Here is a 21,808-nt window from a genome sequence, read left to right on the forward strand (position 1 = left end):
AAGTAATTAGTAATTTATTTATTAGTAATTAGTAATTTATTACAATCGAATAATGGTTTCACAAAGGCTGTAAAAACATTATTGAACGCTTACTATAAATTTATAAATTAATGGTACAAAACCATTTCCTAATCATTAAGAAAAGTATTTTAATCAATCGAATATTATATACACTTTTTTATTATGTCACCTAATGATTAAAGGTATTTCTAGGTTATATTCCTAAGTAAGCAAACCTGTTATCAAAAAGAAATAGCAAAAGCTAAGGATTTATTTTATACTTATAATCCCCTGAACTCATCGCTCTGGTTTGAGGTCACTGAAGCAAATACAATACAGTTTGGCGAGCTTATCGTCTATGCAGGTGGAGTCCTCCTTGTACGTGTTCGTCCTGCTGATCTTCTCCACATCCACCTCGGCGTTCTTGGTGACACTGTTGTAGACCACAGTGGCCTGGAAGTCGGCGCTGTTCTGCTCCACCTTGAACTTGATCCTGTAGACGGCGGTCTCCACCTCCTTGAGTTCGTCGTGCCAACTGGCATTCAGACCCGTCTTGATCTCAGTCTTGTGGATATAGTTGAGGGTCAGGTTGCTGCACAGCTGACTGAGATTCTTGTGCACGAGGTACTCGTTCATCCGATCGATCACGGAGTCGGCGATGGGTTCGGTCCACTCCCCCGTCCATGAATCACCTTGTAGGGTTCGCAGGTGCACCAGTGCTCCTCGATTCCCGCCTGCGAACAGGTTCGATCCTCGGGCAGAGGATAAAACAGCGACTGACAGGTGGGACAGTCAAAGGACTTGGGCAACTGGGGACCATCTGGGGTGCCTCCAATCTCCACAATGTGTTTTAGAGTGTTGTGCAGATCAAAGTTGGAACTTAACCTGTGTTGATTCAGTTCAAGTGCCTTTGCATAGGTTGGATATGTTTCCCGGAACCAGGGAGGCAGGTAAATAAACATCATTGGCAGTCGCTCCTCGAGGAAACCCTCCTTCAGTTGGGTCAACCGACCAAATCTAGTGCCATGATCGGCGAAGAATATCATGATCATCTCCTCGAAATCTTTGTTCCCCTGGAACTCCAGCAGATCCCCAAGAACCTTGTCCTGCATCGCCGATGGCATAAAGGGATCGTCGTGGCTGAAGTGATTCGACCAGAACATTCCCCAAATGGGTCTTTCGTGGACAAATCGGTGGGTGAACTGCCTGCCATAATCGTAGATATAGCGATTGGCCATCCGGCGACCGAGGCAGTATCTCATGTAGTCGTGTTCCGGCAGCCGGTAGACATCCATTTCCTCTTCGAGAGCTCTCAGTAATGGTCGGAAGTAGTAGTCCATGGGCTTCCTCTCGAAGCCTGGCTTCAAGTAGTTGAAGTGGTTCGAGTTGCTCTCGTCCTCCGCGTAACCCGTCAAGTAGCTGGCATTCTCGTAGAACTTCCACATCATCGGCATTTTGTCCAGGCAACCAGGTTCGTTGGTATCGCAAACGTTTTCCTTGGCCGTTCTCTCCGAATATCCACTCAGAATGGCCAGAATGTTGGGGAACGAGTTGTCGGCCACCTGAAAGTAGATAACATTCACTTTGAAAACCCAATGTACCCAATTTGAATGTTTAGTTCATGTTTCTTAACCAATTAACTTAAATAGCAATGATAAAATAGAAAAAAATCTTTACCCTGACAAACATGCCATGAAGTTTATGAAATTTTTATGTTTATTAACTGTTCTTCTTCAAAAAAAAAGGTTTAGTGATTGGCTGAAACAGTTTACACAATCCTTTAAAAATCACTTTAACAGAGATAAAAGAGAAAACATGTTTCGAGTAACAAACACTTGAGTAATTACTTCTGTAGCAAGAAGAAACTTTTAAATGTTCACTACTTGGTAGTTTCACACTTGTCACATATGTACGTATTTCTTTTTTTAACAGCTCCCAATATTTACAGATCGTTAACTCAAAGCAAACATTAATCCACGTGCGGTTATTTTAATTTAATTTAGCATGTCATAGGGGAACATCGGAAAATGTTATTACTAATTAGTAATAGAGGAAGTAGCAATGGAAGCTGTTTTTTTGTTGCATCTATCCTTCTATCGTAAAAATGAGTTATAGAAGTATGGTAATTTCTCACCTTGTTGTATCCCTGCATCTCGAACCACCCTGGACCCTTGAGGAAGTTGAAAACCTTTGGCATGGTGCGGCGAAGATTTATCCGGGAAAGCGAATCGATGCCGTACATAATGACACTCGGTTTACGAACTCCTTTTGGCTTTACGAGGTCCTTGGGCAGCTGCTGATATTGAATGAACACGAAGGCGTCCTTCTGGAGAACCAATTTGGGTTCCTCAGCCGTCTGGCACTCAACAATAATTCCCTCGACATGTCGCGGTACCAAATATCCGTCGGTAAAGTACTTATTTGCTCTGAGTCTAAACATTGGGGTGATCGGATAAGGATTCTGTATATAATTAGAAAACAACCTTGTCTTACTTGTCGTAGGTATCCGCTTTACTCCCATAGGAGATTTCCCTGTAAAAACAATTAAACTCTGCATCCGTAAAGTTGAGAAGCTGCAGGGCAACCTCCTCGTCGATGTGTAAAACATGACTCTTCAGCCGTTCATTGTAATCCGTCCAAATGAGATCGCTTTGATTGGAGCAGGTGACCAGGGACTCCGGCTTGTAGAATTCCATCACTTCGGAGTTGAAAGGATCCACATAGGGGATCTGGCACTTGGAGGTTTTCACATAGTATTGTTGGGGTTTCGGCTTCGAGAGTATTTCGGATCTCGTAACCTTCGGTAACTGGTTAAGTTCCTCATCCATGGAAACATTTGATCGCTGCATTAGGAAGACCACGACTAGTAAAAAGCAGCACAGGGCAAAGAACTTGTAGAGCGGGTGGTTGGCCCGAAATCGCGACTCCATGTTGTGCCCTCGACCACGAAAACGACCCAACTGAACCCAAAATCACGGTTCCCCAACGAGAAATAACCCTTTCAAGTCGACACGCTTCTGTTATCTTCAAATGTTTAGTGAGCAGCGTGCTCGAGTCATTTTCAATATGGGCCTACACCTCCAACCTCCAGTCTTCTATCTCTTGCCTTTCAATATGGAGCGTGCGTTAATTAAAATAGAATGTCGAATGGCACGAGCACTGATTTTTGGGGAAGGTCGGGAACATAGGTTTTCGGGGAACTCCGCATAGCAACGTTCGAACCTCAAACCGATTTGTTCAATCCAACTTCTTATCTTTCGCGGGTGCAAACTGGAAGACTGCCGTTTTTGGATTTATGGTTGTGAGCTTTTGCGGCTGAAAATGTGGTCTTTAGAAGTTCATTAGTTAAAGTTAATTTACAATCTCATGAAACATAAAAATAAATAACAGGGCATTGAAACTTAAAATAATTAAATTTGACGGGTAAACATACTTTTTTAGTTAGGTAAAGCTAGCTTGCATGATAAGGCTTTTATTTATGTGGTAAATTTATAAGATCATTCTAATTTAAAGAACCAATAGGTATAGTGGGCTTATTTATCCTTAAGTTCGATTGGCAAATGCAATATAACTTTTGAAATTTATCGTCAACGCAGTCGCATCGGTCCATACATATTAATGCGACTGATCCGTTCCCCTAATTTATGTACGCAGTCGATCGGTCCATACATATTAATGCGACTGATCGTTCCACATCGATCTTCAGCTCCTCAGTTTCTTTGTTGTAGAGAGTGGTGGCGAAGAATTCGGCCAAATTCTGGTTAACCTGGAACTTTGTGTGATAGTTCTGCATTCCGTTTTCTAGAATTCCATCCTCATTAATCATTCTCTGCTCGGTTAAGTTAACTGCTCTTAAAGTCAGATTGCTGCACAGATTTTGTAGGTTTTTTAGCTGTAGGTAATGGTTTATGCGATCCACAACCAGATTGGCCATTCGCCAGGTCCACGGTTCCTCTTTGACTTCCTCGTAGTCGTGGCAGGTACAGTAAGCCTCCGGTATGGCAGCCTCTAAGCAACTGCGATTCTCGGGAAGCGGATAAAAGAGCGATTGACATTGGGGACACTCATATGACCACTTTGTGCCCTCTACTTTCTCTTCAATGCTAAGAATGTGCTTCAGGGTGTTGTACAAATCATAATTCGAACTTAAACGATGCTGATTTTGGTTTAAAGCCTCGACGTATTCAGGGTACTTCTCCCGAAACCAAGGTGGCAAGTAAATAAACATCATGGGAAGTCTTCCGTCCAAAAACGCTTCTTTCAAATGCATCAGTGGACCAAACCGAACTCCATGATCCGAGAAGAATATCATAATTGTGTGCTCGAAAGCTCCGTCCTTCTCGAAGTTCAGCAGATCATTCAAGACTTTGTGTTCCATGGCGGAAAGCAAAAACAAGTCCTCGTGGCTAAAGTGGTTTGACCAGAACATTCCCCAAATGGGACGATCGGCCACAAATCTCTGCATAAATTGGCGACAGTAATCGTAGATATAGCTATTGGCCAATCGGCGACCCAGACAATATTTCCTTTTGCAACTTGGGCAATATTGGATTATAGTCTCCTTTTCAAGAGCATTGAGGAATGGGCGGAAGTAGAAGTCTGTGGGAAGGTAAGAGAAGCCTGGTTTCATGTAATTAAAGGTGTTTATGGAAAGCGAATCTTCAGCATAGGCTGTTAGATAGCCGCCCCTCTTCATGTCCTTCCATATAAAGGGAATTTTGTCCAGACATCCTTCTAAACTCGTATTGCAAACCCTATCGGCTGCCGATTTCGGGGAAAAGCCAGTTAGCAAGGCGAATATATTGGGAAAGGAATTGTCAGCCACCTTAAATAAAAATACAAAATTTTCAATTAGTTAAAGTTATAATACCCTCTTATGATGGAAATTTTACATTTTACAATTTAAACTAGAAGCATCTAATGAAAACACAGGTTGTGTCTCCATTCCGCGAATTAAAACATGAATTGCTGGTAAATTGTTAAAAAAGAATTCAGTTAGATAACGTAAAAACTCAGAAACTAGTTTAATTGGAAACAAACATCACCACATCTATCTACAAAAATGTATGCTTCAAATTAAAGGCTTGCTACTCTAACAGAATCTTTTTTAGAAATCAAATAAATGTGTTTCTTTTTAAAACAAATCTAGTCGGCTGAAATAACTTGACTTGTAAAGAGATAGTAAAGTCTAGACACTTTTGTAATCAGGCAAACACAATATTGATATGAGAAATGGTTCTTCTTAAGAACTTAAAAGTAAAGTTTTTCTTTATCTTACCTTATTGTAGCCCATCATTTCGAACCATCCTGGTGATTTAAGGAACTCGTAAACCAAGGGCATCATCCGACGCAAATTGGTTCGGGAAACAGTATCTATGCCGTACATTATAACACTGGGCTTTCTTTCTTCCTGTAATTTGGGAGGAGGTTTCCTATTTTGGACAAATATTAGAGTATCCTTTTGGAGGGTTCTCTTCTCGTCCGCTGTCCTGCAATCCACCAGCATTCCTTCCACATCTAAGGGCACCAAATAGTCCTGAGTGATTTCTATTTTGTTACCCTTTCTGTGCCCAAAAAATATATTTTATAAACGATTCGGCCTAACATATTGCTTAACTTTACTTATAGATTGAATCCGCTGAATGACCGTAAATAATTTTCTGATAAAAGCAGGCGAATTCATTAGATTTCGACTGAGACAGCTTGTGAAGGACTTCCTCATTGACGTGGAGCACATATTGATTAAACATTTTGTCGAACTGCACCGAAATGAGGTCACTTTGGTTGGAGCATGGAGTGAACTTCTTTGGTTTGTAGAGTTTCATGAACTCTGAACTGAAGGGCTCCACGTAGGGAATTTTGCACTTTGCATTGTTGACGTAAAAACGTTTTTCGATTTCCTTTTTACAAATTATAAACTCTTCGTTAACTTCGGAGGGGATTGTGTTCCACAGTATCAAAAGGCAGAAAATGGGAATGCACCAAAGATAACTTTTTGATGTAGCAGCAATATTTCCATTCATTATAAAATTTAATTATATATATGCAAGCAAGCCTTTAACTTTTGGCAATAAACACTTTATTGGATTTCAGCAACTTAAATCATATTAAATGATTACAAGGGTTTAAAATATATTAATTAAAGATTCGTCGATGCGACTGGGTTGAGCTTTTACTATCAACTAACTTTAATGTCTATCTCTAGCAATTGCTATAAACAAAATAAGGTTAATCAAATGGAATGCATATGGAAGCTATAGCGATGATGATGTTTACTAGTTCTAGTTACTTGTGTAAAGTTACAATGACTTCGATCAACAAAACTCGAATTCGCAAACAAATTTGTTTGTGTAGGTGAACTTCTTCCACTTTTCTCATTCTAACCAGAATTTTCATACACTCTTTGCAAGCATTATAGTTTCATTTTATTAATGGTCTCAGCTCCGATAGGCATATACAATATAGCTTTTGGATCTTGTTATGTATGCACACCGAATCGTTGCCATACATGTTAATGCGACTGATTAGCTCAACATTTATGTCCAGTTTCTCGGTTTCCTTATCGTAGAGAACGGTGGCGAAGAACTCTCCCATATTCTGATGAACCTGGAACTTTGTGTGATAAAAGCGCATTCCCTTCGATGGATTCACGTCCTGTTCGGTTAGGTTTACTGCTCTCAGAGTCAAATTGCTGCAAAGGTTTTGAATGTTTTTTAGCTGGAGGTACTGGTTGATCCGATTCACCACGAGATCCGCCATTCGCCAGGTCCACGGTTCCTCCTTCACTTTCTCGTACTCGTGGCAGGTACAGTAGGTCTCCGGTATGGCGGCCTCCGCGCAGCTGCGATTCTCGGGGAGTGGATAAAGGAGCGACTGACATTGCGGGCAGTCGTAGGACCACTTAGTGTCTTCCAAACCTGCTTCAATCCTAAGAATGTGCTTTAAAGTATTGTAGACATCAAAATTCGAACTCAGACGATGCTGATTTTGCTTTAGAGCCTCGACGTATTGAGGATATTTCTGGCGGAACCAAGGAGGCAGGTAGATAAACATTATAGGAAGTCTCTCCTCCAGGAAGAACTCCTTCATTCGCATCAGCGGACCGAAGCGTGCTCCATGATCCGAGAAGAATATCATTATGGTGTGCTCGAAGGATCCGTCCTTCTCGAAATTCATGAGATCATTCAGGATTTTGTGCTCCATGGCGGAGAGCATGAAGAAGTCGTCGTGGCTGAAGTGATTCGTCCAGAACATTCCCCAAATGGGACGATCGGCCACGAATCTCTGCATAAACTGGCGACAGTAGTCGAAGATATAGCTGTTAGCCAATCGGCGACCCAGGCAGTATTTCATCAAACATCCTGGGCAATATTGGACCAGAGTTTCCCTTTCCAGAGCGGTTATAAATGGTCGAAAATAGTAATCTGTGGGCTTCACCTTGAAGCCTGGCTTCATGTAATTGAAGGTATTCGAAGTCTCCTCATCTTCAGCATAGGCGGTCAAGTAGCCTTCTTTCTTATACTCCTTCCAAATGAAGGGTATTTCATCCAAACAACCTTCATCATCAGTGTTGCAAACTTGGGATTCTGCTGACTCCGGGGAGTATCCAGTTAACATGGCAAATATGTTGGGAAAAGAATTGTCAGCCACCTAAAATCAGGAGATTGAGAAAGCTTGATAGGAAAGGAAACAATATCCTTACCTTATTATATCCCATCATTTCGAACCATCCTGGTGATTTGAGGAACTCGTAAACCATAGGCATCATCCGACGCAAATTGGTTCGAGAAACAGTATCTATGCCGTACATTATAACACTGGGCTTTCTTTTTGGCGGTGAATTCTGAGGAGGTTCCTTATGCTGTACGAACATAAAAGCGTCCTTTTGCAGGACTCTCTTCTCATCCGCTGTCCTGCAATCCACCAACATTCCTTCAATATCCAAGGGCACCAAATAGTCCTGACTGAAGTAGGTTTTATTCCCTTTTCTGTGATTATAAATATATAAATATATATATGAATATATGTAAACACCATTACCTATCGTAGTGATCCACCGATTCACCGTAGATAATTTTCTGGTAAGAGCAGGCAAAGTCACTTTGGTTCGACTGTGATAACTTGTGAATAACTTCCACGTTAATGTGCAGCATATACTGATTGAAAATGGTATCGTAGTGCACAGTGATGAGGTCACTTTCATTGGTGCAAGGTACAAATTTAACATCCTTTTTCACTTGTAGGAACTCCGCATTGAAGGGATCCACGTATGGCATTTTACACTTGCGAGACTTCACGTAGAAACCCTTCTCCACTTCATCAACTTTGAAGAAAATCTTTTTACTGGGTTTCGAGAATAAAGTATACCACGTCAAGATAACTGATAAAAACAGAAAACACCCGATAAGTCTAATAAAAGAGATCGCCACAGCCCGCACCATTTTGAATACGACTGCCAACTAATATTATTAGTATTTTATGCTTCTGGCGAAACTACGGAAGTAAAATTAATTTCACGCTGATTTTAAGCTCTCTTCACGAACATTACATTATATTTAAAAAAATTGTTTCTTTTCATTTAAAATATAAGACTTAAACTATATTTTTTTAATATAGTTCAATTTTTGGTTGTGAATCGAATGGCTGTTAAGTATCAACTGACTTTATTAAGCATTGCGAAGTTGAAGTAAACAAATATTTAAGTTTGACAATAAGAGCTTTTCTCTCATTAGTTTTTACACGGTTGCAAAACTATGCATTCGATATAAGTAACTTTAAATATATAAGATTAAATTAATTTTTGTAAGACCTACAATAAACATATCTGAGGTTTTAACAAAACTATTGGTTCTAATTGAATTTTGAAAGAGTAACTAAAGCACTAAATATAATTTTCCATTTAATTGGAGTACAACCAAAACAATTTACCATGAAATGTATTATTATTTAGAACTAACTTACCTCCTTGAAACAACTTATATTGAGATAAGTTAAAAGTTAATATGGAACCACGTAGGATATGGCTGTTGATATTTAATATACTTTCCTTGAGCCATTTGGCTAAAGCACCAAAATGGGGAAAAGTTATTCGAAACTGGCGAAATATGCCATCTACTCAAATTAAACATGAGCACTATATAAAAACATCTGAGTGCCATATTCCGTATATTCCAAAACTGGAAAAAAAATTAAACAAGAAAGCTCAAAAGTACAAAATTTGTTCCAAGAGCAATAATTTAATCAGTGTTCGCTTTGAAGAAAAAACTCAGCAATATATTTTGCATGTCAACGATTCTTTGGCGCAATTGGAATTAAAAGAAATGCAGGAGGAATTCCCAACTTTACTGGGTTACAATTGCAGCTATCAAGAAATCAAAAGAGCTAATAACAATTATACAGCCGAAGCACCTGTCTTGTAGGTATTTCATTTACTTAAAAAATATATTTATCAATACAAACCTCTTTTTATATAGTTTGGGTGAAGAAATCGGTTTCGTTGATGGCGATGTTGTTCCCAAAAACTTCGAGGGAATTCAAGCATCCTGCAGAAATGAACTGGCAGAAGATCTTCAATCGAATAGTTTTGCTTTTGTGCAACCTCAGAGAACATATCCTCCACTTAATTCCTGGCATCGCAGACCGAATGTTATAATGATTGGAGTTGGTGGAATTTCCCAACCCACATTTAGGCGTGATATGCCAAAAGTATTTAATCATCTAAAGACGAAGAGTTGGTTCAAAATGAATGGATATACAAAAGTGGGTGAGAAAACTCTTCCTAATTTAATGGCATTACTAACAGGCTACAGTCCACATAATTGGTCAAATTTAAAATGCAATTCCACCAGAATTGGTTGCCTTAAATCACTGCCACTGATATGGAAACGCTTTAAAAAGAAAGGTTATATCACAGCTTATGCCGATGACTTATTAGGTAATTCAATGTTTAACTTGGATAAGTTGGGATTTCTTGAACAGCCAGTTGATTTTTATGCCTCATCTATTTTGAACCCAAAAACCAATCAAGATTGCATAAATTCCAATTTTATTGACAATTATTGTGAGCAATTTTTAAAGCAACATGCAAACTCTTCGCGACCTTTGTTTGGAGTTTTCCTTGGCAAGCTGGATAAGTCCTATGATACTAACAAAATACAAGCTAAACTGATGGAAAAGTTAATGAAATTCCAGAAAATGGGTGTACTTTCCCAATCCATTGTGATCCTATTCAGCGATCAGGGTAAAGATAAAGATTCCCTGAGGGAAAGTCTTCCCTTGTTGTTTATTTGGCTGCCTGTTTGGTTTAAAACTCAGCACCCAGAATTAGTTCAAGGTTTAAGGATCAACAGTGAACGGCTGACTTCTCCATACGATCTTCATCTCACATTGCAACACATTTTGGAATTGGGAGAAAAATGGCCCCAAGCTGTGGATAGATTGGTGGATTGTCCCACTTGTCAGACACTTTTTGCTCCAGTTCCCGAGAATCGAACTTGTTCGGATGCTGGAATCGGAGAATCAATCTGCCCTTGTGATAGCTACAAGTTACTGAACACCAAGCAGATAAAGCAAATGTCTTTGGGAAAACTGCTCGTTCAGAGCATCAACCAATTCCTGTATGATTACAATCTGCAGGAAACCTGTGAGAATCTCACTCTGAAATCCGTGAAAGTGGTGCAACAACGGAGGGATAAAACGATTTCGAGTGGCAGCACTTATAGAGTGGAATTCTCTGCCACACCAAATTCAAGATTCTCCGCAACAACTCGCTACAATCACAAGAACAAAACTTTGGAATACATAAATGTGGGTGCCATAAATCGACTTGATTCCTATGGAAATTATTCGGAATGCATGCGAAGATTGCCAGGCAGGAAGTTCTGCATTTGCAAGGCTCAAAATGAGACAGAAGAACAGAAAAATGAAGCGAACCAAAATCAAGAATTGGAAAAGGCAACCAAAACTGAAAAGCCAACTCAAATAACAAAAAGTAATCAACTGGAAACCCACAAAAACTCAGAGCCGAAAAAACCTAAACCAGAACCATTTGAAAAGATTGATTTAAGTTTGTTTGAATATCCAGACATGAAGCCAGAAATCGACCAACAAATTGAGATTATCTCGGTTTAAATGTGTAACGCCTGAAATAAAGTTTAAAACTCCCCAGTTTAATAGTGTTTTGTGTTTTCTTTAAAATGAAGTTGTTCAGCAGAGGTTTGCTAATATTTTTCTTTATTTTTATTCTGACGGAATTGCAAGCCTTGAAGGCCAATGCAAAGGTCAATAAAAAAAATATAATAAATAAGAGGACAATTACTAATGAAACAAATAAGGATCAAAAAGGAAAGGACGATATAGTTAGCTACAAGTTTGACGAGAAAAACCAACAATATGTGCTGAATTTAAACAAATTGTCAGCTAAAAATCGTTTGCTTAAGCTTAATAAAAAGGCAAGTGATTTTAGTTTCAACTGTGGTTATAGAAGTTCAAACAAGTAAGTTACTTAATATATAGAAAGAAATTATTTAAAAATATTTTAATATTCATTTACTTAACAGCCAGAGCGTGGAAATTCCCATTAAAGACGGAGATCTAGTGCCCCACAATGTAGAAGCTTTAATCACAACCTGCAGAACTGTAGAGAATGAGGTTCTCCAGATAAATCCACTCATAGTTGTGCCGATTAAAACTATGGCAAGATTTAGAAGAACACAAAGCAAAAAACCAAAGGTTGTGATATTTGGATTCAATGGAATAACAGAGGAATCTTATCAATCAATTCTTAATGAAATTCGAGGACCTGATAATGAAAATACTTTACATGAAATGCCGAAGTATGGCAGAGTCGAAGAAGACGATTATCTGAATCTTTATGCCCTTTTAGCGGGAGGCAATCAAAATAGAGCTGACTTACGTTCGAGTTACATTTTCCAGCATTTTAAAAATCAGGGTTATGCCACTGCCTTTGCCGAGGATTTATCGTTTATAAGAAAGTATCCCTTTGAATTTGAGGAACTTTCTGCTGACTTTTACCTGAGACCCTTGCTAAATACAATTGCAGGTAGTGTGCACCTTGACAGTCAAACAAGTAACCTTAAAAGCGCAAACTATGTTTATGATTATGGAGAGCAATTCCTCAAGCGCTATCTTAAAAGTTCCCAGCCAATATTCGGATTATTCTGGTCTACCAATTCCGAAAAAGAAAACACCAAACACCCTTTTGTGGAATACTTAAAGCGGTTTAAGAAGTTCGGATTGCTTGAAGAAACGATTGTGATTTTTATCAGCGATCATCTGTGTAAATCAAGCCTTTCTATCTGGCTGCCAAATAAGTTTCGTGAGGAGCACCCAAGCATTGTTACTAACTTGGATAAAAACACCAACCAGTTGACTTCACCTTATGATCTTTATCTTACTCTTCAAGATATCACTGAATTGGAAAATAAGAATCATACTAAACTCTTGGAATGTCCAAATTGTCAATCACTCTTTGAGGAGTTACCAATAAATCGCAGATGTCAAGACGCAGGACGTAGTAAAGTAAACTGCGATTGTGATAGCTCCACAAAGCCATCCCTAAACGAAACTTTAAATTCAGAGCTTGGCACCTTGGTAATTAAGCATATTAACATGCATCTTCAAAGCACTCAACTACTGGAGCACTGTGAAGAATTTACATTACAGAAAGTAGAATCTGTTAATCAGATAACAACCGAAGTAATACCGAAATATCGAGTTCAAGTTATGGCTCAACCCAAATCTGTAATCTTCTTTGCCTCTGTTATATATAATCCGGCTAACCAAAAAATTGAAAAAGCATCTGTTAGAACTTTCCGTCGATTTTATAGGGATAAAAACGAATCGGATTGCCAAACAGAAAAGAAGTTTAGAAAGATTTGCCTGTGCAAAACCAAAAAACAATCTGTGAAGCCTGATGAAAATAATGACTTAAAAGAAATTATGGAAAAGCTAATAAAAAAAGTGGAGGATCTGGAAAAAAATTGCATGTTGCAGACACAGTCAATCAAAAAGGACATCATTAAATTGAAGGACATGATGGCCAAATCAACGGAAAATAAAGTTGAAAGAACACTTTCAAAAACTGAAACCAAGGAAAACCCTGAGAGTTCAGAGTCCCACTCTAATACTGAATTAAGCATGCATTTTTAATGCAAAACTTTCCGTCCAGTTAATAAAATAATATTCAGTAGATTATCTTATCTACTGGGTATCATAAATCCTTAATTTATTTGTTGTCTAGAACTCTTGTCTGGGGAAACTTAAGGGGGCTGCGGCAGTAAAGAGTTTAATCTTTGTTTGCAGATGACGCCAACAGGTGTCACCCAACTGTTTGAGTATCTGAAAGATAGCAAGAAACGAACATAAAAAAAATTCTAAAGAAAAGGGGAAGCTTTTATACTGATGGGATGCTTTGATTTAGGTTAATTATTTTTCAGTGGAAGGCCAATCACAGTTTACACAGTCTTTATAAAACAAACTTCATAATTACAGCAACATTTCGAAATAATTATTACAATCCAAGAATTTTAACATAGCAACAATAATGTAAAAATAAATATCTCACCTTGTCTGTTGCCTTTATTTCCTCACTTTTCTAATGGTTATTGGTTTTTGAACTCCTCCCTTCTTACATTGCAAGCCGGAAATCAAGCAATTACTCATTTTCTTCGGCAGGAAACGTGTCTGGTGCGATATTACATTACCAATACATCACGTGATTCTTTTTTGCTGTTCTAGCCAAGATACCATTGTTTCCAGGGGTATATCGAACCAGCAGATAAATTATTACACGTGCCTATCAAAAACCAGGGCTTCTTGTCCAACCAACAATCACAATTAGCCGCTTATCAATTGAAAGGCTGCGAATGGCTTTATGTTCTGTCCACTTATTAACACTGTTTGCTAATTCATTATGATAATAGGACAACAACGACTATCAGTATCATTTTCAGTATCAGTTCAGATGAGGACAGCCACCCCCGACGACTGTTTGGATTAAGCGTCATCGTTATCCCAAACACCGCCAACACAATAATAAGTTGACTGTCGCACGATCCGGATTAAATTCACTCGGTTAGTTGGCTGCGAAAATTCGCAAGCTTCGGTTCTGCTGCGGGTCTGGTACCCCGAATCCTGCGGATAAATCACAATTAGCTGCCAATATGGGGAACAAGAAGATGTTCAACAGGACTACCTCAATCAGTCCAGGACAACTGCATTACTACCACACGGATTTCTACTACTCCATGCCGGATTTGCACAGTAAGTAATAGGGAATATTTTTTATTCTTATTGTTTCACCTGTAAAAAACATGTTAAAAATTATAATGCAGGCTCCTGAATATAAGCTATGGAAAATTATACACTATTAAAACTAAAACTGTGAATCAAGACAAACATGTTCTGCCAAATATTTATTTTAAATTGCTATTTTATATATAATATTTTGAGAAATATTTACCAATTACTAAGTTTAAATTTTATATTCCTTAAAACATTGTAGAAATATTAAATTTTTCTTTTGTGTATGAGATATTTAATTTTCTTTTGATGAGTAAAACATTCCTATCTCATATTTTTCAGATTAGATTAACTTTGTTTGCTATAATGTTTATGCGAAAATCAAAACACTTTTGATGTGAGATATTAATTTGTTTTTATTTAATTGTAATTAATGGGCCCAAGGAATAACTAGATAAAACATCAATATTAAAAGACCTCAACTTTGTGAAAATCTTATGTCGAATTCGTCACCTTCCTAAACTTTGTTAACGGTCAAATTAACGAGACTCGTATTTAGCACAGTTTTCCACCCCGTTACAAGCGCAGCTAACTTCGCTCCAAAACAAAATTTGGCTCTCTTAAAATATTCTGGAGATAACAAGATTTTTCCGAGCGGTATTTCTCTCTTTTGTTTTTACACGCACGCACACCCTGAAAACTGAGAGAGGACACTCAGAAAAATTATTTTCTTTACTTTAGGGAATTATTTTTTAGAAGCAAAAAAAAAAACGTTTAAACAAAACTTTTATTGTTAGTTGGGAATCCTTAAAAATGTTGAAAACAAAATTTGCATGATTTGTAAACAATATTTTATAGTTAACATGATTTTTTTCAGTGTACTCTTAAAACAAAGAGCTCGGAGAGCGCATCGCATTGCGCTATGTTTTTCTTTGGGGTTAAAATTTCCATTACATTTTCGTTTCTTGTGCTGTGAGGAGGCACTTTGTTTTTCCTCTGGCGAGTCGATTGAAATTTCGTAATAATAATGACTGATAAATATTTAAAAAATTGGAAAAATGGAACTAAATGCTAAGTGCCATAAAGACGACTACTAAAGCTGTCGATTAATTAATAAATATTCCACTACGTGTCTAAAAACAAATAAAGATATGCGGAAGCAGAGCTAAAAACAAAGTGTTAACTAAAAGAGAGACAGAGAGAGAGAGAGTGTCGCGATAAGCGAGAGAGCGAGAGAGAGGCAGTGCAACAACAGTTGTTGATTAAAATGTGTGTCAAAATAAAACAACAACAGCGTTAGAAAAAACAGTTGTTTTTGATAATAATAAATCATGGGAAGCAGCACGTGTGTTCGGGTCCCCAGTGCATTATATTCACCCCCTAATCTAATTTTGGATATATGCTCACCTAAGCCACTTAGTTGTTAAACAAAAAATAGAAAGCCAAACAAAAGAAAAGACAGCAGAATCGACAACTGCATGTGAAATACTCAAAAAATCGCACTTGTCACCACCTTTCGCCGTCAAATGCAGCGCTAATCCCGAAGATATAGTGCGACTATAGGAAAGATACTGAAAAGTGAACCATGTAAGTGCTGCAACCGGAAAAACGACACGTAGTTTTCAAACGTATGTAAATTTGATCGATTCCCCGGTTAAGTAAACAAAATAAGAAACTGATTTCCACAGGTGCTCACATCTGGTTCTGAATTTCAAATAGTTTTACAAACCAGAAACCGGCTAAGATATTTCAAGGATTTCCACATTACTTTAAAAGCAATAACTTTACATGAAAAACACCAAAGTTTTATTTTGAGTTGCAATCAAAAATGTTTTTAAGATATGCGACTTAAATTAAGTTTCCATTTAATACGTTTTAAAGTAAATATTTTATTGATTTTAACACAATCCCACATCCACATGTAAGATTTATTAAAATTGGTTATTTTTATTGATATGCTAAAAAAAAATCTATTAGATAACATTTTTTCTGTGTGCTCACAACAGGTTTTTTTGACACCTTAGCAGCGGAAATAAAAAAGAACATCGTCGAAATTGCAAAAAAAAAATAAACAAAAACAAAATGCCAATAATACGCGACCTATGCCATTTTTTGAGGCCACAGTTGTGTTTCTTTGTCATGGGAAATACCCGGGAAAACCTGACAAAGAAAATTTAAGACCGGCAAATAAATAAAGAGAAAAGAAAAGAAGAAAGAAAGAAAAGAATGAAAATTCCACAAAGTACATAAATGCACCAATTTCAAGTTGAAAACCTATAAACTGTTTTTAAGTCAATGCTCTAGATAGTAAATTTGATAACGAATCTAGAGCACATATCATTTTGCTACCAACTTTGCTAAAAACCTAGACCCAAATCCACTTTGCTTTATTTATAGTTCAGCAAGTGAGAAAGGTCTCCCAAATCAAAGCAAAATCACTCTACTAAATTCGTTTATTAAACTCTTATCGCTGACATTAAATATTAGACAGCTTTAATTAATTTATAAAGATTAGTTGCCAAGTGTTTAAATTTTGTACAATAAAGCTTTAAAGGTTAAAAAATAACTATGTACTTAACAAAAAAATGACTACCACTTTTGTATTAATCGTTGGTTTATCTTGAGTATTTCAACTCAAGATTCGTTTATCATTCTTAATAGAGTTTTATTTTCCACATTCTCCTACAGTCTGTGCTCAAAGCAGCAAAATGTTTTGTTGATAAGCAGGGAAATTGGTTTATGATATTGTTCTTAGCTCAACGCACATATCAGTCGAGTTCGAAAAGCACTCGACAAAAACGTGACAAATAAAAAATTACTCGTGTGGGCCATAAATACTATACATGTTTTTCATATATGAAATGATTGCTATATATACTTTCGATCACAACTCGCTCGCTGACGTCGATAAGACCTGACTAATATCAACCTTATTTCCATGGAGAAATAGTAGGTCTTATCAGGCTGAACATCAAAAGGAGGTAATTAGCTCGGTTTTCTGATAAGCACTGTGCGTAACATCATGTGAGATTGAAGGGTAATATTTCTCGCTAAATATAGTTTCAGACATATATAATCCAAGCAAAAAAGATAAAAATAAACTATAAAATACATACATTTCATATTAAAGTTTTCTACATTGCAATCTGAGGTATTTAAATATAGTTTTTACCACCAGTAAATTGTATTAAATTAAAGACTACCCACCCCACCTAAAAATTCCGCTCCTGTTCTTATTTTTTTGCACTCTCAATAGTGATAAGCGAATCTTTTTCCGTAAATCCGCAGCCCGCAAAAAGAGTTATTGATCCGCAGTCTCGGGTCGCTAAACATCGATCAAACAGAGGCTGTCACTTGGCTGGCCATCGATCTGAGCCTGCCAATTGGATCTTGTGAATAGCTTGGTTACACACTCCGCCAATATCAATAATCGTGTCGGCTTGTTGATACAATCTCGCCTCTCACAAATACGCTTCTACACGACTAAGCGAATGGAAAATCATAAGAAGGGGGAGGGGGAGGCGGTGGGCGGTGGGCGTGAAAACAAACTGAGACCGAGACGGCCAGACCAATTTGATAATCGCACAATCAGGCAGTGTACAACAAACCTGGCTGGCAATCAGACGTACTATTCCTTTGGTTGTGGAGATTCTGAACCCGAAAAGATGCAGCCCTTAACGGAATATCACTTTGAAGGTGCCTCGTCAGGCCATATAAAATATATAATATATAATATATATAAAAAATAAGTAGAAGTGTAATTAGGAGATAGTAATCTTTATCTTGTTTGTGTTTACTTTCAGAAACCCGCAAAATGCACGGAGTGAAGCGGGTGCTGATCTTCTGCCTGATGATTGTTATACTGCCGGCGATCCTCATCATAATGCCTCTGCATCTGCGAAAAACGGTCTTTGCGGATGTCATCTATCCGATGGCGGAGTCCGATATCATCGAGATCCGAGCGGGAATCTCGTCGATCTTCTGCTCGAAGCACACCCTGCGAATGAGCTCCAACTTCAATGCCTTTCAGCTGAGGAACAAGCCCGAGATCGCCACAAACAGGAAGCACATCAGGCTGAAGAAGTCGATGACCCTGCCGGACGACACTCTGGAGTACTGGGGCTTCTTCCTGCTCAAGGGAGCCAAGGTGCGGGTGAAGTTCTGCTCCCGGTACGATGGCTCCCGCATCCTGATCATCCACGGTCACCGGGAGCTGAATCTCTGCGGGCTAACCGATCACAACAAGAACAAAATGGGTGCGAATTACGCCAAAGGACACGAACAGGTGCAGGTGTTTTTCGAGGATAACGTGGAGATCACCGAGGAGAAGGGCAACCAGGATATCCTGATGGAGCACGAGAACCATGGAGGTGAAGATCTGAGCGAGGATCCTGCACAACCTCCATTGAATGTAACTCCCAAGCCAAGTAGTTCGCCGCAACCCAAGTTGCTCAGGAAGAAGCTGAAAAAGGGAACACTTCACCACAGTGATCACGACTTGAATGCAGTGACCGATCTGCAGGGATCCCATCACACAGAGCACATCCTGAACCATCACAACCACAGCTCGAATGCAGCAACCCATCACCACAATCATTCCAACCATTCGAACAGAACAAACGAGGAGTCGAGTAGTCAGAACCCCAAGGAAATTCCAAATGAAGAGCACCCAGAACACAATTCAAGTGAAATCCATGATAATGCTTCGAATAATGCTCCCCATCGCCAGCGTTTGAAGAGACACAATGGAGGAGGAACCCGGAGAAACCAGAAGAGACAGGACCTCTACGAGAAGCTCTACAGAAGAACGAAGCGGGAGAATGTCTACGACAGAAAGTACATCCACGGAGGCAACGCCATCAACTTCACGGAAACCGATGAATCGAATTCGGTTTCCAGCTTCGAAACAGGATTGTTTCAGTGCTTCAATGGAATGATTCTGCTGCAGGAGTTCTTCAAACCCAAAAACGAGTGCTCCAATCCCCACATAATGGATACATCTCCCAACAAGAGTTCCATGGTGGTGCACAATGTGATCGAGGATGGATACTACTACTATATCTTCTACAGCGACAACGATCACGTGCAGAACGAAATCCATGCGATTTTCGATATCTATAAGCCGACTTATCAGTACTCGAATATGAGTGAATCGCAGAGTTGTTTGAACACCACAAATTGCACGTTTAACATTAGTTTTCTGTCCGATGAAATAGTTGTGGTGGAGGTGCCCACTCGAGATGGAATCGAACACGAGGAGGACGATATAACCAATCTGATCTCCACTTGCCATCCGCGAAGTGAGATTTATGCGATATTTCCGATAACCGTGCTCGTTCTGATCCTCTGCTGCTCCTTCCTGTAGTCCTCTTGAAAATCCACTGCTTTTCCGGCGGACTCTTGTGATATTTATAGTGAGGTTAACTACCGGGTGATATATGATATACATTCATAACTGGTGAGATGGTGAAGGCAGGTCCCAAAAAAAGAGAGCTTTTCAATATCCAATATCGATTATACACACGGAATGAACAGTCTGAACAATTCGTTATCAATATTCGTAGTTCGTAACATATAGTAAATGTAGCCTAAGACGCAAGCATTTCAAAGTCTACAAATACTGGATTATTTTAGCAACATAAAGCGTATATCAATTGTATATTCTGTACAAATAATTTTAGATAAATGTAACTTTAGGAGAGATCTTTAGTACTTAACTTTAATATCAATAATTCTCATTTTGTGTTGACTTTAAATTGTTTAAATTTAGTAAGGATACAAAAACATTTCACTGACAAATTTGCAATAAGTAAAATCACTTTTCTTTAAATTGGTATTGTTTATTTTAGTTTTAAGTTTCGTTTTCAAATTTGCAATAGCTAAATTGCTATTCCCTTTGAATTGGTATTGCTAATTTTTTGTTTTAACTACTATTTTCTGTTTTTATTGAAATAAACAGGAAACTAAAGAATGTAACGCATAAAGTGAACTCATTTTTGGTTGCTTTCAATGGACACATTCTGCGGGTGGCGCAATCATGGCCAGAATTCAAATTCCATTCCTCTAATTTCAGGACAGAAAGCAATTTTGTTGATTCTAGTTATTTTAGATTAATTCACACACAAGTCAAAGCTTATTCGCCGCTCGTTTCTGTGTGACTTGTTACTTTATTTCCTAATTTGGCCACGGGAGTAGTGCTAATATTTACACAAAATGTATGCCTGCAGTTGGCATAATAAATGAATGGAAAATAACATTGTCATCAAAAACGAATTAATCTACTTTGTACTCTTTTGGTTTATTGCGCTGAATTGTTAGTACACCAAGTGCCTTTGAGTATCCGACTAAAATAGTTTCATTAGGGTAAGCAAATATTAATGTAGAAATAAAAAACAAATAATAAAATATGTAAGTTTCTAAAAATAAAAATGAAAACATTTTTTAATTGCAAGATCGTTACTCGGGTTGACAGCCAGAAGCTAACGTCTACAGAACTAAGGTTGCTGCGCCGACTGATCTACACCGTGTAGACTAGGGTAAAAGTCATGTAAGATGTATGTAAAAAGTGTATGGGTAAATTGAGATCCATCTTAAAATTAAATCTCTTTTTTTAAATTTCATTATTTTTATGCAATGTGTTCAGTAAATATTAATAAACAAAGGTCTCTTTCCTGTCTACTTCCTGTTTTTAAAAAAGAAATTTCTACTGAAAATTTTTCTGCTTTTAAACGAAGTTGAAAAGCGTTTGGGAAAATTTCAGAGTATTTTTTTTTTAGATATTGAAGCAAAACTGGCGGAGTAGACGTATACACAGTTTATATCTTATCTTAATTGAATGATAGCAAACTGTTAACTGAAACAAGAATCTAAAAAATTTGCGGCTGCCTGCCTTTGATTAGAAAACTGACGAAGTATCGGGTATACCGATGTTTAAAAATTAGAACTTATTATCATGACACTCGACATCAACAAAAGAATCTCAATTTGCAAGCGATCATTATTTAGAACTAGTCAGGTTTAAAAGAAATTATTAAATGATTATGCGACGGGTACGTCAGTGAAGCCGGTTGTTCATTTAGATAACGAATCAAACAGAAAACATTTCTTAATGATTTGGCGCTTATAACTCGTTTTGTTACAGTCCAATCAGAACAATTAATTTTTACTTCGAAAGGTCAATCCTTACTCATAAGAAAGTACAGTCAAACTACTGTAAGCCTTATCATTTTATGAGCCCAATGTTAGGTAAGTTATCTGGATCAGGAAAATAGGAACAAATTAGTTAACCGCGTAGACTTGTTAACAGTTCCGTTCTATATAGTCTTGCTAAGATAAGCCTCGTATGTTTCAAATGGTTGGTAAAAAACCGAATACAATATAAACTGTATAAAAATGTGGAATTCTTTTGAGGAGTAGTATAAAACATGTTTTTTTTAATTATAGTTTGTTGATTTTGATAAGTTTGAACCATTTTTTAGTTATTTTGTTCTTAAAATTTATCATAAAGAAAAGAAAAGATTATTATACCACAATTAAAATTCTTAAA

At 37.8% G+C, this 21,808-nt stretch overlaps 6 protein-coding genes across 10 annotated transcripts; 3 read left to right on the forward strand and 3 right to left on the reverse strand.

Moving 5' to 3' along the window:
* Window positions 1-42: 42 nt before the first annotated feature.
* On the reverse strand, window positions 43-2,943 carry LOC108098753. Its single transcript, XM_017201889.2, is given in 4 exon segments — window positions 43-675; window positions 678-1,562; window positions 2,135-2,432; window positions 2,494-2,943. Coding segments are annotated over 4 exon segments (1,998 nt in total). The 5' UTR covers window positions 2,931-2,943; the 3' UTR covers window positions 43-297.
* A 508-nt stretch (window positions 2,944-3,451) lies between these two features.
* Window positions 3,452-6,023, reverse strand: LOC108090800. Its single transcript, XM_043208897.1, is given in 5 exon segments — window positions 3,452-3,604; window positions 3,660-3,688; window positions 3,691-4,825; window positions 5,279-5,564; window positions 5,623-6,023. Coding segments are annotated over 5 exon segments (1,953 nt in total). The 3' UTR covers window positions 3,452-3,502.
* A 223-nt stretch (window positions 6,024-6,246) lies between these two features.
* LOC108098752 lies at window positions 6,247-8,447 on the reverse strand. Its single transcript, XM_017201888.2, has 3 exons — window positions 8,041-8,447; window positions 7,703-7,988; window positions 6,247-7,650 (listed from the first exon to the last, which is right to left on the reverse strand). The coding sequence occupies exons 1-3, from the start codon at window positions 8,439-8,441 to the stop codon at window positions 6,421-6,423; spliced, it is 1,917 nt and encodes a 638-aa protein (XP_017057377.2). The 5' UTR covers window positions 8,442-8,447; the 3' UTR covers window positions 6,247-6,420.
* Window positions 8,448-9,037: 590 nt separating this feature from the next.
* On the forward strand, window positions 9,038-11,146 carry LOC108098723. The gene is made up of 2 exons (XM_017201841.2): window positions 9,038-9,415; window positions 9,474-11,146. The coding sequence occupies exons 1-2, from the start codon at window positions 9,105-9,107 to the stop codon at window positions 11,128-11,130; spliced, it is 1,968 nt and encodes a 655-aa protein (XP_017057330.1). The 5' UTR covers window positions 9,038-9,104; the 3' UTR covers window positions 11,131-11,146.
* A 68-nt stretch (window positions 11,147-11,214) lies between these two features.
* LOC108098754 lies at window positions 11,215-13,245 on the forward strand. Its single transcript, XM_017201890.2, has 2 exons — window positions 11,215-11,494; window positions 11,559-13,245. The coding sequence occupies exon 2, from the start codon at window positions 11,692-11,694 to the stop codon at window positions 13,168-13,170; it is 1,479 nt and encodes a 492-aa protein (XP_017057379.2). The 5' UTR covers window positions 11,215-11,494; window positions 11,559-11,691; the 3' UTR covers window positions 13,171-13,245.
* A 923-nt stretch (window positions 13,246-14,168) lies between these two features.
* Window positions 14,169-20,238, forward strand: LOC108091260. 5 transcript variants are annotated; one of them, XM_043208891.1, is made up of 2 exons: window positions 14,169-14,283; window positions 18,066-20,238. In XM_043208891.1, exons 1-2 carry the CDS (start codon window positions 14,184-14,186, stop codon window positions 19,625-19,627), a joined length of 1,662 nt encoding a protein of 553 aa, XP_043064826.1. In that variant the 5' UTR covers window positions 14,169-14,183; the 3' UTR covers window positions 19,628-20,238. The 5 variants fall into 5 exon arrangements, with proteins under 5 accessions (XP_043064826.1, XP_043064828.1, XP_043064827.1 ...); XM_043208893.1 differs by lacking the exon at window positions 14,169-14,283 and adding an exon at window positions 15,213-15,890; XM_043208892.1 differs by lacking the exon at window positions 14,169-14,283 and adding an exon at window positions 15,213-15,849.
* The last annotated feature ends 1,570 nt before the right edge of the window (window positions 20,239-21,808 follow it).

Source organism: Drosophila ficusphila, unplaced genomic scaffold (assembly GCF_018152265.1).
Source record: "Drosophila ficusphila isolate 14025-0441.05 unplaced genomic scaffold, ASM1815226v1 contig_787, whole genome shotgun sequence".
NCBI lineage: Eukaryota > Metazoa > Arthropoda > Insecta > Diptera > Drosophilidae > Drosophila > Drosophila ficusphila.

What these genes read in the sequence shown, in the direction of transcription:
- LOC108098752 (XM_017201888.2), bottom strand. Translation starts at nt 8,441, where the DNA reads ATGGTGCGGGCTGTGGCGATCTCTTTTATTAGACTTATCGGGTGTTTT. An exon ending in TCGGTGGATCACTACGATAG is followed by an intron (nt 7,989 to 8,040) that starts GTAATGGTGTTT and finishes TTATAATCACAG; the next exon opens with AAAAGGGAATAAAACCTACT. An exon ending in AAATGATGGGATATAATAAG is followed by an intron (nt 7,651 to 7,702) that starts GTAAGGATATTG and finishes TCCTGATTTTAG; the next exon opens with GTGGCTGACAATTCTTTTCC.
- LOC108098723 (XM_017201841.2), top strand. Translation starts at nt 9,105, where the DNA reads ATGCCATCTACTCAAATTAAACATGAGCACTATATAAAAACATCTGAG. An exon ending in ACAGCCGAAGCACCTGTCTT is followed by an intron (nt 9,416 to 9,473) that starts GTAGGTATTTCA and finishes CTTTTTATATAG; the next exon opens with TTTGGGTGAAGAAATCGGTT.
- LOC108098754 (XM_017201890.2), top strand. Translation starts at nt 11,692, where the DNA reads ATGGCAAGATTTAGAAGAACACAAAGCAAAAAACCAAAGGTTGTGATA.
- LOC108091260 (XM_043208891.1), top strand. Translation starts at nt 14,184, where the DNA reads ATGGGGAACAAGAAGATGTTCAACAGGACTACCTCAATCAGTCCAGGA. An exon ending in CTCCATGCCGGATTTGCACA is followed by an intron (nt 14,284 to 18,065) that starts GTAAGTAATAGG and finishes GTTTACTTTCAG; the next exon opens with AAACCCGCAAAATGCACGGA.